The sequence below is a fragment of the Sciurus vulgaris genome (genome assembly GCF_902686455.1).
Source record: "Sciurus vulgaris genome assembly, chromosome: 6".
Classification (NCBI taxonomy): domain Eukaryota; kingdom Metazoa; phylum Chordata; class Mammalia; order Rodentia; family Sciuridae; genus Sciurus; species Sciurus vulgaris.
In genome coordinates, this window is record NC_136466.1 from 106673766 (window position 1) to 106696621 (window position 22856).

The window sequence follows — 22856 nt, forward strand, 5'->3', positions numbered from 1 at the left end:
GTGGAGATGTCGAGTTTGTTCCCTTAGGTATGTGGAAACACCGAAAAGTTATATGTTAAAAAAAAAAAAAAAAAAAAAGAGATTGCCACTTGCTCATCTGTGCATAGTGTCTTGTAGTCACTCGCTGGTCTCCGACCTTGATCTACCCCTTTATTGCCTGAGATTATGTACCATTACCCACTAAAGCCGGCAGGTGAGACCCCTAAGAATTCCATCCAAAGCCCAAATATTTGTCAAAGTCCAAGGAATTGAGGTTATTGAATAAGGAGGTGATGTCCTGGAAGAACTTGGTCTCCTGTATGATACATTCAGTATAATGAATACAAATATGGCATTTACAGAAGAGTCCAATTCAAACCCTAGATATGTTTAAAATGCCCTTCTACCCTGACATCCAAACGTGCCTTGCAGTTTCTAATGATATCATAGTTTCTAATAAGAATATCTTTGCAATACTCAGCAAAGACAGACTTAACATTTATGTTTGAAAGTGGAAATATGCTTTGGAGACTTCAAAATTCAGGATGAAAACTACATATGCAGAGTTGCATATGTAGTTTAAAATGCAACTTGCAGAACAACATAAAGCCTGAGACAGAGTTCAGAATCTTACCCAAATAAAATTGAGTGAGAAAATTCTGTATGTGAATCAATAGCTTCCATTTCAACATTAGCAGAGAAAAAAATTATGGCGGCAAATGATGGATTAAAATTTAATTGCTAAAATGACTTGTGCTTGAGATACGACTGAGAAGGTAAAAATCCTTTTGCTACTGATAAATATATCAACTTTAAAATGGAAATAAATGAAAGGAGGTAATTAAAATAATCTAATATTGTACCTATACACACTATCTGGGTCAGCAAGAATGATGTATGAAGGTAATGTCTTCATTAACAGTACCTACATTTTCAAACATTAAGGCACTGAAGTACCTGAGTAGGTTACAGTTTAGTTAGATAATGAAAAACTAGTTATAGTATTAACCTCTGTAGCGGCAGGGAGTAGCTGCAGTGGTGGGTACCAGGCACTAGGGGGCGGTATCAGGGCTCTGACAGTCAATAAAAGCTGAAAAATAGATCCCAATTTCAGAGGTTCTTCTAAATCCAGCAAAACATAGGAGACATTTTAAACTAGTAGCATTAAATTTACAATTAAAGATGAAGTTTTAATAGGTAATGTGAACATATGGCAAAAATTTTTTAAAGTCCCCAGCCGCTGTTGCCAGTTTACCCTTCTCTGGAAGTAACCACTATTACCTGTTAACTATCTTCCCAGAGGAATTCTAAGCCTTTTTGCATGCATGTAAAAAGTTGTATTTGAACATAGGAAACTTTAGTTAAACACTTATTCACTCCCACTTTTTCCAAAATGATTTATAGGCAGCTATCAAAGTACTTTTGTTTTTCCTCAGTGTTATGGTTTGGATCTGGAATGTTCTTAAAAGCTTCTGTTGAAGGCAAAGCAGCAATGTCCAGAGGTGGGGCTTTGAGGAGATGATTGGATCTCAAGGCCTCTAACCTCATCAGTGGATTAATCCTTAATACTTCATATGGACTACTGGGTGCTAACTGTAGGCAGGTGGGTCATGTTTGGAGGAAATAAGCCCAGTGGCATGTCCTTGGGAACTGTATCTTGTCCTGGGTCCCTTCATTTTCTTCTCTCTCTGCTTTTCAGCTGCCATAGGCTAAGCAGCTTTCCTCTGTCACACCCTTCCACCATGATGTTCTGCTTTCCCTCAACACCAAAGCAATGCAACTGGCAGGCTATGAACTAAAACCTCTGAAACCAGAAGCCAAAATAACCTTACTTCCTTGAAGTTGTGATTTTCAGATATTTTGGTCATAGCAGCAAAAAGCTAACATACTTAACCTCTTAGTTTGTTGTCCTAACTTTCTTCCCATTTTCCAAATTAGGCCCATTTAAAAAAAATTCATCTACTCTTTCTATAATAGATAATACTAGCCACTGTTTACAGAGTGCTTACTATGTGCCAGGTGCTAATTATGCCTTTTTCATATGTGGTAACATTTACTCCTTACAACTCTGAGGCTGGTGCCCCTTTCTGTGCTTAAGAATCATGGGGGCAGGCAGTTAGAAGGGTTATCAGCATGGACTCTGGAGTTCCTTTGCCCTGGTCCCAGAGAACTAAGTTCGCTTGGATACCCCTTAGGAAGCCAATTCGGTAAAAAGCTGTTTTTGGAAGGCTGCCCATGCTCTTTGATCTCTGCTCAAGCAACAAGATGAGGGAGATCCTACCACTGAAGTCCTCCGCCTTGTGCAAAGATGTCCAGGATTAAAAATACATCCTGAAGGAGAGGGTGAGGGTTAGAGCTGGAGATCCACCCCCTTCGTTTTATAACCTCAAAAGAGAGGTATTGTCCTCTCTACAGCTAGGGCTTCGCTCTGCTTATAACCCCATGTATTCATTCAATGAACATTTACTAAGCACCATTAATACACTGTTGGTGCTGGAGGTGACAAATGTCTCCTCTCTTTATTTTCATTGGGGAAGATAGACACATCTCATATAAATATGAAAATAACCCCTTTATCAATATGTAGATGGAAAAATCTCAGGACTTTACATTTTTGTTCAAATGGGATCCCCTTTAAAATGAAACTGTCATTTCACGGATCTTTTTAGACTTAAACTGTTTCGCTTAGCCTTAAACCATTGAAGCTGTTTTATGTGGAGATCTGTGTTTGCAAATTGGTGACAGGGCAGTGTAGCCGAGCTCTGTGTTTCCTTTGGCACAGTCAGTGTTTTTAACAAACTGAGTGTGAATTCCTGTACCTGGAGCAGTCACCCTTCCCGTTTGCTGGGCTGGACCGCACCCAGTGGCCCTACACTCCCGTGGTTCACGTGTTGACTTTACCTTCAGTTTTGTGTAGGAAGAAGACACATTTTTTCCCCACATATTTCCTCAACAGGAGGTTTCATTTGTCTTCAATTTTCCTACTGTCGGTAACCTCAGTTACTTTTGGCTGCCACTTTGGGGTTCATCATAAAGAGATGGTGGGGTTGGATTTTTCTCTGAACACTCTTCCCTGGGTGCACTTCTAGTCCCTCTCCTAGTCCATTGCAATGGTCACTCTCACACATTTATGCCGACACACCAGGCTCATCAAACCACATCACACCACTACCCCTCTTAGAGGGATTTGATTTCTTCATATGTGGACATAGAAGCTTTCAGACTTGCATTTGGAATTGGTTTGGCATAAACTTAGAGCATAAAACTTCTCTTTTCCAGGGTGGTTTTGTTCTCTCTTTGCCTTTCTCTTGTGATAGTAAGCACTTTTGTCCCCCCGTCAAGACAGAGCCTTGCTGTGTTGTCGAGGCTAACCTTGAACTCAGGGCTTAAGCCATCCTCCTGCCTCAGTCTCCCGAGTAGCTGGGACACAGGTGCTCATCATTGTGCCTGGCCAGCAAGCACTTCCTCAGCCTGGCTCTGAGAGCATTTCTGGCTCCTGTGGATGCCTCTAACTTCTACCCATAGTTGAGCCTTCATTTTTGATTCCCTGGTTTCTGCAGAACAGCAGAGACTTTTGTTTGTGCTGGACTGTTCAGGACTTCTTTCTGCCACAGGTAAAAGTGCTTCCCTCAGCACTCAATATTGGCTGACCTCTCCTGATCCTCCACAGAGGAGCCCTCTGACCAGTGTTCCTGTTAATTCTACACACCCCTAGTTCCCAGAACTATTCTCTCGGCATGGTACTTATACTCCAGATTCCCTCTGTAGCTCCGAAATTTCCCCTCTACAGTCTTTCCTCTGTTTTCTTTTTCTTTTCTTTTCTTTTTAATTATTGGTGCTTTGTAAGTATACAGAATAGTAGGATTTATCGTTACATATGCATATTTTTAATGCTTTTGAATAGGATATCAGCCTGCCACATGGCCTTTTGCTACTTTTATTTTTAAAAAGGAAACAGACAACTATAATTTCATGAGCACTTACTGTGTAGCATTATCTGTGCCAACTGCTTCTAAGGCATTATGTAACCTCCACGATCACCCCATGAGGCAGGGACTTTGCCATCCTGACTTTCCTCATGACAATACTGAGGCACACAGAGGTTAAATGAGCACTTTCCCAAGATCGTGTCAATAGAAGCCTAGAGCTAACCAGGACTTCAGCCCAGGTCCAATGGAGCCAGAGATCACACTCTTTAGAGCTATTCTGTACCTTCTTTTCAGTAAACAGTTTTTCTGAAGAAAATCTCAAACTTTTCTCTTTTTTTGGGGGGTGGTGGGTACAGGAGATTGAACCCAGGGGCATTTTGCCACTGAGCCACATCCCTAGTCCTTTATAAATTGTTTTAAATTGTGAGACAGGGTCTCACTATGTTGCTCAGGCTAACCTGGAACTTGCAATCCTCCTTGCCTTAGCCTCCAGAGTCTCTGAGGTTACAGGAGGGTGACACTACACCCAGCTTCCCCAAATTCTTTATTACCTCATCCACCTCATGACCACTCCTACTCACCTGGCCTAACATAGAAGGCCCTTCTGGTCAAGAGAAAATCTGATTAACTGAATGTACCATCGGTTAGTTTTAGAAGACAATGTGCCCTGTTCAGCCATCCCCCCCAGGTACGCCATGACTTTTGGTCATATGGAGCCCCTGGGTTGTGCAGCATTCTTACACTGTTGTTTTAGAGGTGTATTAGAAAACAGAAGCAACAAGTTCCTGGAATGGTCACTCAACTCTTGGTTCTCTCATCCTTATGGGCTGCTGAAAGATAAACTAAGACATCATATCTTTTTTGTTTATTTGAGATTGGATCTAAATATATTGTTCAGACTGGTCTCAAATTCCTGGACTCAAGTGATCCTCCCACCTCAATCTATTACCTCTTTGAAGGGGAAAAGGTTGAAGTGGAGGTTAAAGATCTCCTTTCTCACAGTCCAGTGGCATGCCAATCATTCCAACTACTCAGGAGGCTGAGGCAGGAGGATCACAAGTTTGAGGCCAGCCTGACAACTTAGTGAGAGCCTGTCTCAAAATAAAAATTAGAAGGGGTATGAATGTAGCTCAGTGATAGAGTGCCACTGTGTTCAGTTCCCTGGTAACATGGGGAACAGGGGGGCTGATTTTCACAGGGGCCAGAGCACAATGTCTGTGTGGGTCCATCAGCTCCAATTTGTAGCTCCTGATTTGGAGAGTCATACCCCACCCAGAGACATCCCCGTAACTTTGTCTAGACCCTGCAGGGAAATGCACATCAGTCTGGTGTGTGGCATAAGAAGGGAGAAATGGAAACAAATGAACAAGAGCAGCTCCTGGGAAATATGGTTGAAGTAGGGTCAGAATGTGTTTTCTAAACCAGGGAAACTTAGATGCCAGCCCCATACCCAGGAGCTTGCATTTCATAGGAAACTCACTACAGGCTGAAATCAAAGATCTCCCCAACCCCCACACAAATGCTTCTTATTTCCATTTCCTGTTGGTTTGTACATAACTGTTATACTAGTCCAGTACTTCTAAAGAGGATTTAGTGAGGGATTTTAGCTTAGTACTGAAAATAGAACATTTTGTGCAGTAAAGTATTTCTAGTGATCTGTTATGTAACTTCAGTCTACTTTAAGATTATTATCAGCAACACACCCTCCCTTTGACTGTGAAAACGAATAACATTTTTTTGAGTTGCTAAACTCTCTTTACCCACTGCTTTCTGACTCTCAAGAATAGAGGAAAAAATATATATATATATTTTTCAAGTTAGTATATGCACATAAGAACCCCAAATATTACAAAAAGATATACATAAAAACTAAGGTGCTCTTTAATTTCCACTTCCCCAGTTTCAACTTTTTGGTATTTGAAGTCTACCCAACTTAATGAAATTCTGAAATAAGTTGGTACTTCTAACAGACCAGCTTCTGGTGTGATTCCATACATCTATCAGAATGACTAAAATGAATAATATAAAATATTGGGGAGGAAGTAAGAGTCTCATTACTGCTGCTGGGAGTGTATGTTGTCTAGAAAGATTGGCAGCTTCTGTTGGAGCTGCACATATCTGTATCAGCAATTCTACTCCTGGGTAGAAATGTGTACAAATATTCCCCCAAAAGACATGCATAAGAATGTTCATGGTGACCTGTTTATAAATGGCCCAAGCTACGAATTACTCAAACATCCATCAATGATAGGGTGAATAAATGAACAGTGGCAAAGTTAAACAATAGAATGCTGTGCACAAGGAGGGTGAACGACTTGTAACTACACCCAACAATGTGGATGAATCATAGTGTTGAGTAAAAGGAATCAGATGTGAAAGGGTCCATCATGAGAGTAGGTTCATATGATGCACAAAAACAGGCAATGCTAAGCTATGCTCTTAGGAGTCCTCATATGAGTATCCTAGGGGAGGGGAGTGTGAGTGGGAGAAGGAAATGGGGTGTTTTGTGGGTACCCATAATAATCACAGTAATGTGTACATGAGAGTCTTCAGCTCATGAATATTCATCAAGCTGTACATTTACTACTTGTATACTTTTTTGTATCTATCTTATACCCCAGTAAAAAAAATTAAAAACAAAACAAAAAGCCATAAAATAGTTTCTTGACTTTTTGTGGATTCTAGGAAAGGCTCAAAAACAAAAACAAGAGCTGGGTGTGGTGGCACACTATAATCCCAGTGGCTCAGGAGGCTGAGGCAGGAGGATTATGAGTTCAAAGCCAGCCTCAGCAAAAGTGAGGTGCTAAGAAAATCAGTGACCGGAAAATTTAAATCGCGCCGGCCGGCTGCACGAGGCACACCGTCTCTGGGCTGAGCCGCGGTGGACGTTTCGAGGGCAGCTGATCCGCAACCTGCGAGCCGCCTCCTGTGGAAGCCTGAGCCCGCTGTGCAGCTTTCTCCCTTTGTCTCATAACCATGTCCACCATGAGAATGCTAATTCACCAGCTGCCCGGCTTAACAGATTCAAGAACAAGGGAAAAGACAGTACAGGAATGAGGCGGCGCCGAATAGAAGTTAATGTGGAGCTGAGGAAAGCTAAGAAGGATGACCAGATGCTGAAAAGGAGAAATGTAAGCTCCTTTCCTGATGATGCTACTTCGCCACTACAGGAAAACCGCAACAACCAGGGCACTGTAAATTGGTCTGTTGATGACATTGTCAAAGGCATAAACAGTAACAATTTGGAAAGCCAACTCCAAGCTACTCAAGCTGCTAGGAAATTGCTTTCTCGGGAGAAACAGCCCCCCATAGACAACATAATCCGGGCTGGTTTGATTCCGAAATTTGTGTCCTTTTTGGACCGAACTGATTGTAGTCCCATTCAGTTTGAGTCTGCATGGGCTCTCACTAACATTGCCTCTGGAACATCAGAACAGACCAAGGCTGTGGTGGATGGAGGTGCTATCCCAGCATTCATTTCTCTCTTGGCATCTCCACACGCTCACATCAGTGAACAAGCCGTGTGGGCTCTAGGAAACATTGCAGGTGATGGTTCAGTTTTCCGAGACTTGGTTATCAAATATGGCGCAGTGGACCCACTGCTGGCTCTTCTTGCAGTTCCTGATAGGTCAACTTTAGCATGTGGTTACTTACGTAATCTCACCTGGACACTTTCAAACCTTTGTCGCAACAAGAATCCTGCACCCCCATTAGATGCTGTTGAGCAAATTCTTCCCACTTTAGTTCGTCTCCTGCATCATGATGATCCAGAAGTACTAGCTGATACCTGCTGGGCTATTTCCTACCTTACTGATGGTCCAAATGAACGCATTGAAATGGTTGTGAAAACAGGAGTTGTGCCCCAACTTGTGAAGCTTCTGGGAGCTTCTGAATTGCCAATTGTGACTCCTGCTTTACGAGCTATAGGGAATATTGTGACTGGAACAGATGAACAGACTCAAGTTGTGATAGATGCAGGTGCACTTGCAGTCTTTCCAAGCCTGCTAACTAACCCCAAAACTAATATTCAGAAGGAAGCTACATGGACAATGTCAAACATCACAGCTGGCCGACAGGACCAGATACAGCAAGTTGTCAATCATGGATTAGTCCCATTCCTCGTTGGTGTGCTCTCTAAGGCAGACTTTAAGACACAAAAGGAAGCTGTATGGGCTGTGACCAATTATACAAGTGGTGGGACAGTTGAACAGATTGTATACCTTGTTCATTGTGGCATAATAGAACCAATGATGAACCTTTTAACTGCGAAAGATACCAAAATTATTCTGGTTATTCTGGATGCCATTTCAAATATCTTTCAGGCTGCTGAGAAACTAGGTGAAACTGAGAAACTGAGTATAATGATTGAAGAATGTGGAGGTTTGGACAAAATTGAAGCTCTACAGAACCACGAAAATGAGTCTGTGTACAAGGCCTCATTAAACTTGATTGAGAAGTATTTTTCAGTAGAGGAAGAGGAAGATCAAAATGTTGTGCCAGAAACTACCTCTGAGGGCTATACCTTCCAAGTTCAAGATGGGACTCCTGGGACCTTTAACTTCTAGGCTGTACAGCTGAGGCATAAAGTTTGTTGTGTAGTATGTTCGGTATAAGTTTGTCTTACTGTTTCTCTACTAAGAGCTCTTTTTAAATGTGGTTTGTTATTGTAGCACTTTTTACAACAAAACTATACTTGAACAGTTCCAAACTGTACATACTGTATGAAACTTGTCCTCTAAATGGGTTTCTTATTTCTATGTGGAATTTCATATCTTACAGTGTCCTGTAAATAAAGATTAAATTCCACCCTTTTCTTCTTTACCTCAAAAAAAAAAAAAAGAAAATCAGTGAGACCCTGTCTCTAAATAAAATACAAAATAGGGCTGGGCATGTGGCTCAGGGGTTGCTTCTGAGTTCTATCCCTGGTACCAAAAAACAAACAAAAACCAAAAAACAAAACCCAAACAAACCAAGGCTATCTTATTATTTATGGTAATTGATTAATTTATTTTTGTGGGGTTGGAGATGGAATCTGGGGCTTTGCCCATGCTAGGCAAAGGCTCTACCATTGAGCTCTACCCAGTCTACATTTTGAATGCAGTTATTTCATGGGTGGTATGTGACAAACCAAGTAAATGGTGTTTACTCTTATAGTTTTCTTATTATAAAAGCATTCCATTAAAAAAATAAATTCATTATATACACAATATCCAGAATTCAAAAAGTCACTAATTGTTAATGGGATTAACTATGCAATCATGATCTCGAATAAGAAATAAAAAGGAAAAATTAAATCAGGCCTGGTGACCCACACCTGCAATACCAGAGACTCAGGAGACTGAGGTAAGAGCTTGCAAGTTCAAGGACAGCCTGGGCAACTTAGTGAGACACTATCTCAAAATAAAACCAAAAAGCCTGGGAATGTAGCTCAGAGGTGGAGTGCTTGGCTGACATGCACAGACCCTGGGAGTCAATTCCCAGTACTGCAAAAAAGAGAAAATTAAAATGCTTTTTCAGGGTTTCATCTTATTTTTAAATGGCTGTTAAAGGCATCATTGCATAATGTGGTAGAAGCTCCATTTTTTTAGAAGCTCCATTTTTAAAGGTTAATTAATTTCACTTTAATTAATTACTTAATTAAATAAGTAAGACATTCATACAGTTCAAAATTCAAAAGTTAAAAAAGGGTTTCCTGTTCCTCAGACATCCAATTCTCCCAGGTAATCCATTTCCCAGTTCTTCTGTGTCCATTCAGAAATATTTTATACATATACAACAAATTTGTGTATATTTTCTTTGTCCTGAATTTAACTACATCAGGGTATGGATACTGTCTCTATCTTGTTTCTTTCTCTTTCAGCTCAACTTTATATCTTCTCAGAATTACCAATATGCATATCATTATCAATATATCATATCAATACATCAATACCTATACACAAAGAACGCTCTTTTTTTTTTTACATGGATTATGTTTCTTTTATTGTCTGTCAGATAGTTTGGTTCTTTTTTATTTTTTTAAATTTATTTTTATTGAAAACAAATGGGATATATCTTGTTTCTCTGTTTGTACATGAAGTAGAGGCATACCATTTGTGTAATCATACATTTACATAGGGTAATGGTGTTTGGTTCATTCTGTTATTTTTTCCTTCCCCCACCCCTCCCACCCCTCTTTTCTCCCTATACAGTCCCTCCTTCCTTCATTCTTGCCTCCCTCCCACCCCCTCATGATGTGTCATCATCTGCTTATCAGCAAGATCATTTATCCTTTGGTTTCTTGAGATTGGCTTATCTCACTTAGCATGATATTCTCCAATTTCATCCATTTGCCTACAAATGCCATAATTTTATTTTTCTTTATGGCTGAGTAATATTCCAGTTTCTTTATCCATTCATCAACTGAAGGGCATCTAGGTTGGTTCCACAATCTGGCTATGGTGAATTGAGCAGCTATGAACATTGATGTGGCTGTATCTCTGTAGTATGCTGATTTTAAGTCCTTTGGGTATAGGCCAAGGAGTGGGATAGCTGGGTCAAATGGTGGGTCCATTTCAAGTTTTCTAAGGAATCTCCACACTGCTTTCCAGAGTGGCTGCACTAATTTGCAACCCCTCCAGCAATATATGAGTGTACCTTTTTCTCCACATCCTCGCCAACACCTATTGCTGCTTGTATTCTTGATAATCACCATTCTAATTGGGGTGAGATGGAATCTTAGGGTAGTTTTGATTTGCATTTCTCTTATTACTAGAGTAGTTGAACATTTTTTCATATATCTTGATTGCTTGTAGATCATCTTCTGTGAAGTGTCTGTTCATTTCTTTGGCCCATTTGTTGATTGGGTTATTTGTATTCTTGGTGTAGAGTTTTTTGAGTTCTTTATATTTTCTGGAAATTAGTGCTCTATCTGAAGTATGAGTGGCAAAGATTTTCTCCCAATCTGTAGGCTCTCTCTTCACATTGCTGATAGTATCCTTTGCTGAGAGAAAGCTTTTTAGTTTGAATCTATCCCAGTTATTGATTCTTGCTTTTATTTCTTGGGCTATGGGAGTCCTGTTAAGGAAATCTGATCCTAAGCCGACATGTTGAAGATTTGGACCTACTTTTTCTTCTATAAGATGCAAGGTCTCTGGTCTGATTCCAAGGTCCTTGATCCATTTTGAGTTGATTTTTGTGCAGGGTGAGAGATAGGGGTTTAATTTCATTCTGCTGCATGTGGATTTCCAGTTTTCCCAGCACCATTTGTTGAAGAGGCTATCTTTTCTCCATTGCATATTTTTGGCACCTTTTTCTAGTATGAGAAAATTGTATTTATTTGGGTTTGTGTCCGTGTCCTCTATTCTGTACCATTGATCTACCTGTCTATTTTGGTACCAATACCATGCTGTTTTTGTTACTATTGCTTTGTAGTAGAGTTGAAGATCTGGTATTGTGATACCCCCTGCTTCACTCTTCTTGCTAAGGATTGCTTTAGCTATTCTGGGTTTCTTATTCTTCCAGATGAATTTCATGATTGCTTGCTCTATTTCTGTGGGTATATCATTGGGATTTTAATTGGAATTGCATTGAGTCTGTATAACACTTTTGGTAGCATGGCCATTTTGACAATATTAATTCTGCCTATCCAAGAACATGGAAGATCATTCCATCTTCTAAGGTTTTCTTTAATTTCTTTCTTTAGTGTTGTGTAGTTCTCATTGTAGAGGTCTTTCACTTCTTTTGTTATATTGATTCCCAAGTATTTTATTTTTTTCGAGGCTATTGTGAATGGGATAGTTTTCCTAACTTCTCTCTTTGAAGATTCATCACTTATTATAAAAATGCATTAGATTTATGAGCATTGATCTTATATCCTGCTACTTTACTGAATTCATTTATGAGAAGAACTCCCTTATTTTTAAGTGGCTTAATAATATTCTGTTGTATTGATGTGCTGGGATTGATTTAACTCATTCCTACTGATTGACAGTAGCATTATTCCTATGCTTTGCCACTGCAGGCAAAGCTGGGATGTATAACTTTCCAGACAATTTTACAGAGTTGTGTATATATGTGTCTGATGAATCTGGAAGAAGAGTTAATCAGACATTCATTTGCTCTCTCCACTTGGTCATTTTAGTTTAGAACTTACCACAGTCAAAAGTGAGTTTCACATTTACCAGTCACAAAGATTTGGGGGAGGAAAGGATTGATTGGTCCATTCATTCCCTGTTTTCCTTCAACAGTGTATACTGAGCCCTGCTTTATCTTAGACCCTGTTCTTTGTAGAGAGCCGAAGAGACAAGATTTCATGCTGTCTGAAGTTTCCATTGTGGTGTGGGGTGGGGGTGGAGACAGAAGGCAGACAATACACAGGTAAACAAGTGACACATGTGGGTTAGGTGAGGCTAAGTGCTTTGGAGAAAAATGAAGTGGAGAACAGGGATGGTTTGGGCCAGGAAGGCTGCAATTTTAAACAGGGTTGAAGGCCACTGCGAGGACTTTGGCATTCATCCTGCAAGTCGTCCCTCGTGTGTGTGTGTGTGTGTGTGTGTGTGTGTGTGTGTGTGTGTGTGTGTGTTTAAAATAATCTTTTAATTTTGGGATAGTCGGAAAGGTAGCACAGGAAGCTGAGCTTTTCACCTACTGCACAGGGCCCCCTGGGAGTCCCCGCCAGCTTACAACTTAACTACAGAGATTTCTAACAGTTGGCTGCCCTACATATCCAGGTTTTCCCCCTGTTGTTATTGTCTTCTATTACTGTGGTACATTTCTCAAAATTAAGAAACCAACATTGGCCTATTTCTATAAAACTCCAGATTTAATTTTTTTTTTTTAACCAGTTTTTCCATTTCTGTCCTTTATTTGTTCCAGAACTGGGTTCAGGATATGCCGTTGCCTTTAGTCCTTGTGTCTCCTCAATCTCCTCTGGTCGGTGAATTTCTCACTCTCTCCTTGTTTTTCATGACCTTGACAGAGTTGAAGAGTATCGATTGAGTATCTTCTACAGTGTTCTTCAGCTTTGATTTGTTTGATATTTTCCTTATGTGTGTTTTTGGAAAGAATCCCCAGAAGTGAAGTGCCCTTCTCATCACATCACGACAGGACCACATGACATCCACCTTTCAAGTTGATGTTAACCTGATGCACATGATTATGATGGGGTCTGCTGGTTTTCTCTACTATAAAGGTTTTTTGGTTTTGTTTTGTTTTTTAATTCAGCACTGTAGGGGGCCAAGGGGCCCTCTACAATGGATCCATAAACCCAATTCTTTTTATTTTTTATTTGAGAAAGGGTCTCACTAAGTTGCCCAGGCTGGCCTCAAACTTCTGATCCTCCTGCCTCAGTCTCCCAAGTAACTGGGATTACATGTGTACACCTGGCATAGAGTGAATATTTCCCCCTTTCCTTGCTCTTACTCTTTGAAAGCTAGTCAGTAAGTCCACTGCACATTTAACTGACTCACATTTTAAAAGCCCTGTTCTGGTTGATGAGTTGAAACTGCATTATAGGAGACAAGAGAAGAAACAGGACTCCAGGCAGAGATGATGGGAGTTGGATGAGGGGAGCCACAGTGGGGGCAATAAGAACTTCCATCCTTCCTAGCAGGGAAGCCCGGAGCAGTTCTGAAGGAATATGGGTATAGCAGTAAACTACCCTGAAATCACTTCATTCTTGCTGGTTTGGGGGTTTTATTTACTGCTCTTTGCATCTTAAGGAAGATTCTGGATGTAGATGAGAGGGGGAAATTTGGTTTACTCACTAAGTTAGATAATTAAGGTAAAAAGCCAAGGATACGGAACTTCTGAATACATACTGCTTTTGTACTTAATTGCTTTCCATTTATTGTTCAACAATTACTAATCCAGATTATGTTATCTGTTCCTAGAGATCACTAAATAATGATTATTAGATGAAAACACAGCTCAGTGTCTGATTCTCAATAAATCCAGAAGAAGTGAGGCAGCAAGGGCTCGACAAAGGAAGGTCTCACCTGGCCGTACCACGGGTGCTCCTCTTCTGCCCACCACGCCCCTGCTTGGCACTTCCTTTCTTCCTTCTCTTCCTCCTTGGAATAACTGCTTTCAAGGATCATCTCTTCCCCTTACCTTGACTCCGAGCCTAGTCATTTCCTTCTGGAGTTTTTTAATGCCACAGAAAGAGAAAAGCCCTAGAGAAATTAAATCCACAGACAGCTTCATCCAGCCAGCCTTATTTCCTGCTGAAATAAGATGAATGTTACTTATTTTGCTTTTCAACTTTGAGTGACTGGCAACCTGCCTTGAGCACCTCAGGGAGCGATGGAAGAGTCACTCTTTTGATCCCAGGCTGCTTTTAGAAGTCTCTGTAGTTAAATTATAATAGGTGCTATGTGCTCATATTAGGCCCTACACAGTTGGGGGGAGAAGCTGAAACTATTCTGCAGTTCTTCCAATTGCAAGGTGCTTCTTCTCTTGACTACCTTTTCATCCCTAGAATTTAGGTCAGAGGCCATCCTGGTAAATCCTTCCTTAACCACTCCTTTCTTACTTCATCTCAGAATAGGAATTCTGGGCTGGTTGGGGAATCCACTCACCTTCTGACAAGGTCTGAATATTTGTGTCCCTCCCCAACAAAATTTATATGTTGAAATCCTAACCTCCAAGGTGATAGTATTAGGAGGCAGGGCCTTTGGGAGGTCATTGGCTCATGAGTGGCATTAGTGCCTCTTATGGTTTGGTGTGGTCTGAGTGTCCTCAAGAGTCCATTGTGATTAAGGCTTACTGCCTAGGGTGGTGCTGTTAGGAGGTGGTGGTGGAAAATTCGGGAGGTGGGGCCCAGTGTGAGTCCTTAGGTCACTGGGGTATGTTCTTGGGAGGGATGGTGGGATACCAGTTCCTCTCTGACTTTCCATTTGGCCATCTGAACTCTTACACACACACACACACACACGCGCGCGCACACACACACACACACACACACACACACACACACTCACACAGGAAAAAAGCAGCAGCATTTTCTACATTATGGCCACCACAGAAACTGGTTTTATTTCTCTCATTCTTCATGTCTGAAGCTTCAGTATACCCAGAGGAGGTAGAAATAAATCTTTTCAGAACATGGTAAGCTGAAGTAACCCTAAATATTCTTCTCCCCAAACCATTCTGCTTCGTGACTATATCGTGGGAGGTTCTGAAAAGAGGATTCTTGGGAAAACAATGAAACTATTAGAACTTTCAACATGATTTGTTTTTCAACAATGACCTTGAGTAAGTCTTTTAACTTTCTGAGTCTCTGTTTTCCTATGTCAACATCAATGGAGTTTAACTAGCAAAGATATTCTCCTTGGGCTTGTAAATGCTATGTATCTATTTTGGTATTCAATCTGAAAGAAAACCTGTAAAAATAAATCGAATAGGTCTATTAGTTAAATATAAATACTCTATTTTAAACCAGATCCTTGCAGTCATTAAAATTTCTGAAAAATTTAAATGGATTTTCCTATTTTTCATTTCAGTCATTATCTCTAACTTGTATTCTCATCTTGTGACCTCAAATGTAAAATAAATATGATATATATCTCACGTATGAAGTGATTCTAAAGTAAGTACATCTTAAGGATATTTTCAGTCAATTGAGTATTTGGTTTCTATTTGTTGATGTGGTCATGGTATTTGCTACCTATCAACCTCTGAATGTTTTTCTGAAGTCTTAAAGAACTTCCCTTTTTAGGAGTCCTACCTTTCTAAGACAGATGCCCTCAGGCTTACTTTCCCATCTTTCTTAACTGCTGGGAGGTGACAGGCCTGTGACATAAGTTCCACTAATGAGACACACAAACTTGAGACTCAGAAGCGAACAGTGTGTGAAGCCAAAGAGGAACCAGAAAAGAACTCTTTTCTGGCAGGAGCTGTGTCCCAGGCTCAGTTTGGAGGGAAATGCACATGTCTAGTGTCAGGGCGGTGTCAGAACTCAGCAGTGGGGTCACCCATAGATTGATTTGGGTGTTCTTCATTCATACCAGCTTGACGCTGACCCTCCTGGAGGTTTTATGAACTTCCAAATAAATTTTAATAAACCCTTTACCTACTTAAACTACATTAAGTTCTGTTGCTGGTGTATAAAAACACTGATTGATAGAGTACATTTTCCAAATAATCTGTTATGCATTCAGAAGCTAAGAATTCACTTGTTCAAAGCAAAATTTCATCTTCCAGTTGTCTCCTCTTAACTCAAACTTTTTTAAGTCCATAAAATACCATAACTGGTACCTTAGTAACACTTATTTATTCAACAAATCATGTACTCAGAGCTGAAAAGGATCCAGTGAGGCACAAGCTGGTTTTGAAGTTCATATCTGCTTTAAGACTGAGCATCTAATCCTGGATGGCTTAAAAGTAATGGCAAACATTAATGAGGACTCACCCTGCTCTGGTACAAGTGTCAGTTCAGTGAATCCTCTCTATAACTCTATTATTCCTACAGAGGGAAAAAGTAAGGAGCTTGCCCAAGCTTGGGCACTCAGCCAAGGCACCTGGCTAGCAAGTAGCAGAGCTGAGATTCAAACCCAGGCACCTGTCCCTTCCCTTTTTAAAACTTTCAGAGTCAGGCTGGGGACTTAGCTCAGTGGCAGAGCAACTGCCTGGCATGCACAAAGCCCTAGGTTTGCTCCCCAGCACCGCAAAACAAAATAAGAACATAACAAAATCTAGTATCCTCTCAGGCTGCTGAGAATAAAAGCCAAAATCCTTTCTAAGACATATGCTCATGATTATCTGATTCCCCTTATTTCTTGGATATCACCTCCTCTTATCCAATTCCTTCCCCCCACTGCAACCTTGTGTCCCTTACAACCTTGACTTCTTTGCTGATTCTTGAATTTGCCAGGGAAACCCCTGCCTCAAGTTTTGGACTATGTGAGCTGCTCTTCTCCAGGACATTCACATGGCTATTGTCCAACTCTAGGTCTTTCCATGAAAGTAGACTTTCTGGTGTTTCCTGGGATCTAGCTACCTATTGTCAAACCCAACTCACTGATGAACAAGGACATCCTGGAATGGAGGGTGGACCAGGACATCGGACTTTCATTGCAGAAATTGGGTTAGTCCTGGAGCAACCAGGACAGTTAGTGCCAGCACCTGCAACAGTGCCCGTCTCCTAACAGCCTTAAACATTTGTTAAGCAGAATAAATGAATGAGTAGGTAAGAGAAAGACTCTGGCAAAGTAGGTAAGAGAAAGAAGTATTTTTAGGCGGGGATGTAGAATGGTGGTTTACTGCCTTTAACACGTATAGATAGGTGTATCTGTCCATGATAGCAGCTTGTAAGGCTTCCTCAGCATGGTAAGAGGCCCAACTTCCATGAATGGGAATTAATCTTTCTTTTTAAAAAAGTTATCAGTGCATGATAATTTCACATAATAGTGGGTTTCATTGTGATATATTCTTACATGCACATGAGGATTAAGTTTTCTTAATCTCCCGTTCAGTATGACTTACCAACTTTGCTGTTATTGAAAATGATGAAGGATCATGTGCCTCCACAATCTTTCAAATGAACAGTTAGAATGATTGTATTAGCTTTACTTTTTTTTCAGACTTAAAAATAGTTCTCATATTTTAAGTGGTAATGATGCATTTTTAAAGGTGCATCTTTTCTATCGCTCATGATCCTCAGTCCCAACTCTCTCCTCAGTGCTTCTCCCTCCTTTCCAGTCTGGATCTTCCCAGGGCTGCCCCTGAGTCATTATGCTTGCCCAGCTGCCATCCTGATGCCCCTCACTTCCTCCTACCAGACACCTCGACCTCAGCTGCTTTGAGCCTGTTCAATGTGATACTGGTCTGTCACACATCCTGTTCTCTTCTGTCTTCTCTGCACCAACCAAATAAGGAGGCTACACGTGAAACGTTACTGTGAGAGTGCCAGCGATTCCTTGGTCAGCATGCCCCGTCTATCTCTCTAAGACCCTTTAATAAAACAACCCTCAGGTTAGGCAGAATGTCATCTTGCTAAAACTCTTTAGCATTTTCATTTTTGATTAAATAAAATACGTGCCTGTCTTCAAGGCAGCTGACTGTACAGCCAAGATGGGTTGCTTAACTTTGCTTGTGATTTTGTGTAAGGTGTCAAATCATGGCTGGGATCATTGCGAAGTAGGAATTGTTTTTCTGATCGACCTTCACCTTTAGTTTGCCTGCTCCTCTTCGATCCCTTAGAGGTGGTTTCCATGCCAGCTATTTGCTGGTCTACACTGCTGATTCTACACACAGCAGGGTTTATCAGAGGGCCATCTGCTATTCTTGATAACTCTTTAGTACAGCAAACATCTACTATGTAACTGGAAAGAACTAGTTCAAACCAGCTTTTCTTAGTTTCACTGGTACCTTTTATTTATTTATATATTTTTTTAACAGACAATTACCTTCTTGATTTCTTCTTGCCTAATCAGAACCTATGGAAATTTTGCCTTTAAAAATACAAACAGAACAAAATGCTCATTTTTTATAAGCTAACATATTTAAAGTAAATTATAAATAGTAATTTAACATTTAGCAAGCATTTTTTAATTGTACTTTTTCCTCCAAAAATTAAGAACATGTTCCTACATAGCTAAAATTAACTCTGAATTTTAACAGTAGTTTATGTTAAAATTTCCCCAGTTGATCCCACAAGATGTTTTATAGCCAGTTTTTCCCAAACAAAATTCAATTCAGGACCATACATCAAATTGGTTGGTTATACAGTCATCCCACAGGGAAGTGATTCTAGGACTCCATGGATACCAAAATCTGCAGATGCTCAACTCCCTTGTATGACGTAGCATAGTATTTGCACAATAACCTACACCTACCTTTTATGTACTTTAAATCATTTTTAGATTCCTCAGAAAACTTAGTACAATGTATATGCTGTGTAAATAAGGACTATACTGTATTGTTTAGGAAATAATAATAAGAAAATTAGTCTGCACATGTTCGTTTTATGAATGCAATTTTTCCCAAATATTTTTGATCTGAAGTTAGTTGACTGTGTGGGTGAAAACCTATGGATATGAGGGACTGACTGTATATAGATGAGAGTTACAAGACAATGACCTATGGAAGAAACTAGGTCGAATGTCCTGCAGAATAGATGATTGCTTTCTTGTGGTGGTGTTTACCTTGTTCCTATACCCCTGTGCTGTGATTTGGATGTCCCCTCCAAACTTATTCTGAAAATTCCCAAAGTTGTACATAATGGTATTTGGAGGTAGAGCCTAAGAGATATAATTAGGATTAGAGGAGGTCATGGGGGTGGGGCCCCATAATGTCATTAGTGGCTTTGTTAGGAGACAACAGACCTTAGCTAGCGCACATGCTCTGTCCCACCATCTGATGATGCTTCTCTATGATGCAACAAGAAGACCCTTACCAGAGGCCAGGTAAATGCTCTTAGACTTTCCAGGCTCCAGAACCATGAGCCAACTAAACCTTTATGATTTTTAAACTGTTCTACTTTGTAGTATTCAGTTATAGCAATAGAAAAACGGGCTAAGATACCTTATATTTCTTCTAAATTGGCAGTGAAATGTAAAGGTTTAATTAGATTCCACTCAGGCATGTTTCTCAATTTATATCACAATAGGAAACTCATGATATTTGTTTTTCCCCCTTGCAATAAAAAATCTTAACATAAAATTTCAAGCTGGTTTATTTACTCCATGGGAAAAGTAATGGTTACCCATGTAAACAAATACAGACACTAGAAAAGGGTATTAAAGGAAAATAAATTCTTTTCCTTTATTACAATCACTAATCTTTCTTCCACAGAAGGGAAGTATTCCTTCCAGGAAAATTCTGTGCACACACAAAGGGAGCAAACTTTCACTTAACAACACATCTAGAGGATCCTTCCATTTTACAACTTACTGATTTAATGTATTCTTTTAAATGACTCTGTGCTTTAACATCCTGATAATTCACCTAGATGTCACTGTTGGATATTTAGGTGGTTTCCAGGCACACATCTTTGTGCATGTATGAAAATAATTATTATTTACATGCCTAGAAGTGAAATGGCTCATCAAAGGCTGTATGAATCCTAAATTTTCACAGATATGGCCAAATTGTTTTCCAAATAGTTAGTACCAGTTTACACTTCTCCAAAAAGTGTATGCATGAGAGTGTCTTTCCCCTGCACCCTCTTCAATAGCACAAAGTATTATTAACTCTTTGATCTTTGTCAATGGTGAATGAAAAAAGGAATCTCACCATTTTGTTGTGCATTTACCTAATTTTGAATACATTGCTTATCTTTTCCTGTACTTAATAGATTTGGAAAATCTATTTCCTAATTTCTAGATTAAGGAAAGTTTCCCTTAGTTTATAAAATGTATGCAAATATTTGTGACAGGATATTAGTATTCAAACTGCTTCAATCTTATAAATTTATTTTTCTGCTCCTCCTTGTTTTCTGGCACTAGAAAGACATAAAGCAAATATTTTCCTCACCTCCATAAGGGTATGTTAGAGGGAAAGAATGTTTCACTTCTCCATTGCTTTTGGTTTGATGTCCATTGTGACCACAGCTCAAGAGGAAAGGAGGGTTTTCCGGAAAACTTTAAGTGGGTGTGAGCCTTGAGGGAAGGAGGTGGGGTGGAGGCATCAGGAGGTGCAGGGGATGAGAGTTGATCCCCAGCAGTGACTTGAAAGGGAGAGAATCTGCTTCCTGGGAAATGACAAATCAAGTTCAGCTTGGCGGGTTCCAGGTTTATTATCCCTATAATGTGTGACTGACTTCTCTGAAGCTGTCTGGACACTGTATCTGTGCCTGCAGATCCAAGTACCCTGCCTTTCATCTGATTCACAGCACTGCATCCTACGCCGCGGCCACTGAGCAGAGGTGCCGACCTGAGGTTTTGCCTGGTCCCCAGGTGGATATATGTCCCTCACATAATACTTGTAAGCCCAAGAAAATGGAGTGAAATGGGGTTCTGAATGTTGTTGAGACCCCTTTGTAACATCTGCATGGGTCAGAGGAGGGTTGGGCTAAAGTAGCTAAGACCCCCTTCCTGAAAGAGGGCTTACTGGCCCCTGTTACATTCTTTTCCCATTTGACTTCACCTTAGAGTATTTCTATGTGTGCATACATTCAAATTTTTTATATGATTGATTTTTCCAGGGGAGTGGGGACGGGGGATTGAATCCAGGACAATGGGCTTGCTAGAGCTCTGTCACTGAACTATATCCCCTTTTTATTTTGGGACAGGGTCTCACTAAGTGACTGAGGCCTCAAACTTTTAATCCTCCTGCCTCAAACTCCCAAGTAACTGGATTGCCATGCCCAGCTATACGATAGAATTTATTGGTGTTTTTTCTTTTATAGCTTTTCTTTTTTGGATCTGTGATTGGAATTCTGATTGGCCTTGAACTTAAGAGATCTAACTTTTTCTTCCCAGATGGTTGATTGAGTGTCCATCATTATTAAATAATTTAGCTTTTCCTCAATAACCTGAAATGCTTCCTTTGTCATGCATTAACTGTATATGTTCTGTATTTATTTTACTCTGTTCCTTGGACTTTTATAATATCAGAAACTGGTGGTTCTAATTCCTCTGTTACATTTAGTAATCATCTGGCAAAGTCACACCTTCCTGACTTTCCCTCTCTAATTTTCCCATAATTCCTTTAACCCCACCCCCATGAACTTGAAAGTTTGCATGTCTCTTTCCCTTCAGTCTTGATGGTACTTTGCATTAGGATTATATTATATTTGTCAATCAATTTAGAGTAATTGATATTTTAAAATATTGTGTTGTTCTATTACCATGTGCATATATTTGTTTCAGTCTTATTCTGCATTCTATAGTAGCATCTCCAAATTTCCTTCAATAGCTCCTGTACATTTCTTATTTTGTTCCAAGATATTTAATCATTTTGTTTAAAATATGAAATATATCTTTTTTCCATTAAACTTTCAAATCATTTTCAAAACTATGTAGAAAAGTAATCAATTTTGTATATAAAATTTTTGATCATCACAATGTTGAATTCTCCCATTGTCTATGATAGCCTTTGGGGTGATCTTGAGATTTATAACCATTTCATCTACACCAAATAATGATTTTTTTTTCTTTTTTTGGGTACTGGGGATTGAACTCAGGGGCACTCAACTACTGAGCCACATCTGCAGACCAATTTTGTATTTTATTTAGAGACAGGGTCTCACTGAGTTTCTTAGTATCTTACTTCTGCTGAGGTTGGCTTTGAACTTGGGATCCTCCTGTCTCAGTCACTCAATTATAGGCGGGTGCTGATTTTTTCTTTTTTGTCTTTTTCTGTACTGGGATTGAACACAGGGCCTTGAGCATGCTAGGCAAATGCTGTGCTGCTAAGCTGCATATCTAGCTCTCAAATAAGAATTATATATTTGCTTTTCCCATATTTTAAATTATCTAAATGTGTTGCCTAGTATTGCCAGAACAAGATAAATCAGAGAAAAAGAGAGGAGATTCTGTGCATACTTTCTAGGCTTTATTTGGGGGCATAATTATTAAATTGTAGTTGATATATTTTTTCCTAATGTGTTTTTATTATTATTTAGAGTGTGATCCAATTACTATATAAATTTTGGAGTCTTTCAATGTAAGAAATCTGTCTTTACATTTTTATTTTTTTTAACTTGGGGGTTGGGTATGTAACTCATTGGTAGAGTGCATGCTTAACACACGTGAGGCTGTGGGTTCAACCCCCAACACCAAAACAAACTAATGACAGCAACAACAAAAAAAGCTTTATTGCTTTATCTTTTTTATCTGTGATAAACTTGAAGTTTTATCAACTTTAGTCTCATCAACATCCTATTCAAGGTCATTGTACTTATCACACTTGGAGTGAAACCTGCATGTATGACTTTTGTCCTGTCAATAATGTTCCAACCATAAGTCATCAATGCAAAAGCAGCACACACAATGAAGTTATTAAATATTGCTCCTGAACACAATT

The 22856-nt window shown here is 39.7% G+C and overlaps 1 protein-coding gene and 1 long non-coding RNA gene across 2 annotated transcripts; both read left to right on the forward strand.

Annotated features, from left to right (window-relative positions):
* The first annotated feature begins 6841 nt into the window (after positions 1-6841).
* LOC306663116 (importin subunit alpha-1-like) lies at positions 6842-8729 on the forward strand. The gene has a single exon (XM_079143473.1). It carries the CDS (start codon positions 6962-6964, stop codon positions 8471-8473), a length of 1512 nt encoding a protein of 503 aa, XP_078999599.1. The 5' UTR covers positions 6842-6961; the 3' UTR covers positions 8474-8729.
* A 3581-nt stretch (positions 8730-12310) lies between these two features.
* On the forward strand, positions 12311-17923 carry LOC306663524. The gene is made up of 3 exons (XR_013764456.1): positions 12311-12407; positions 12765-12825; positions 17589-17923. It is a non-coding gene; the product is annotated as an uncharacterized lncRNA (long non-coding RNA).
* Positions 17924-22856: the final 4933 nt, after the last annotated feature.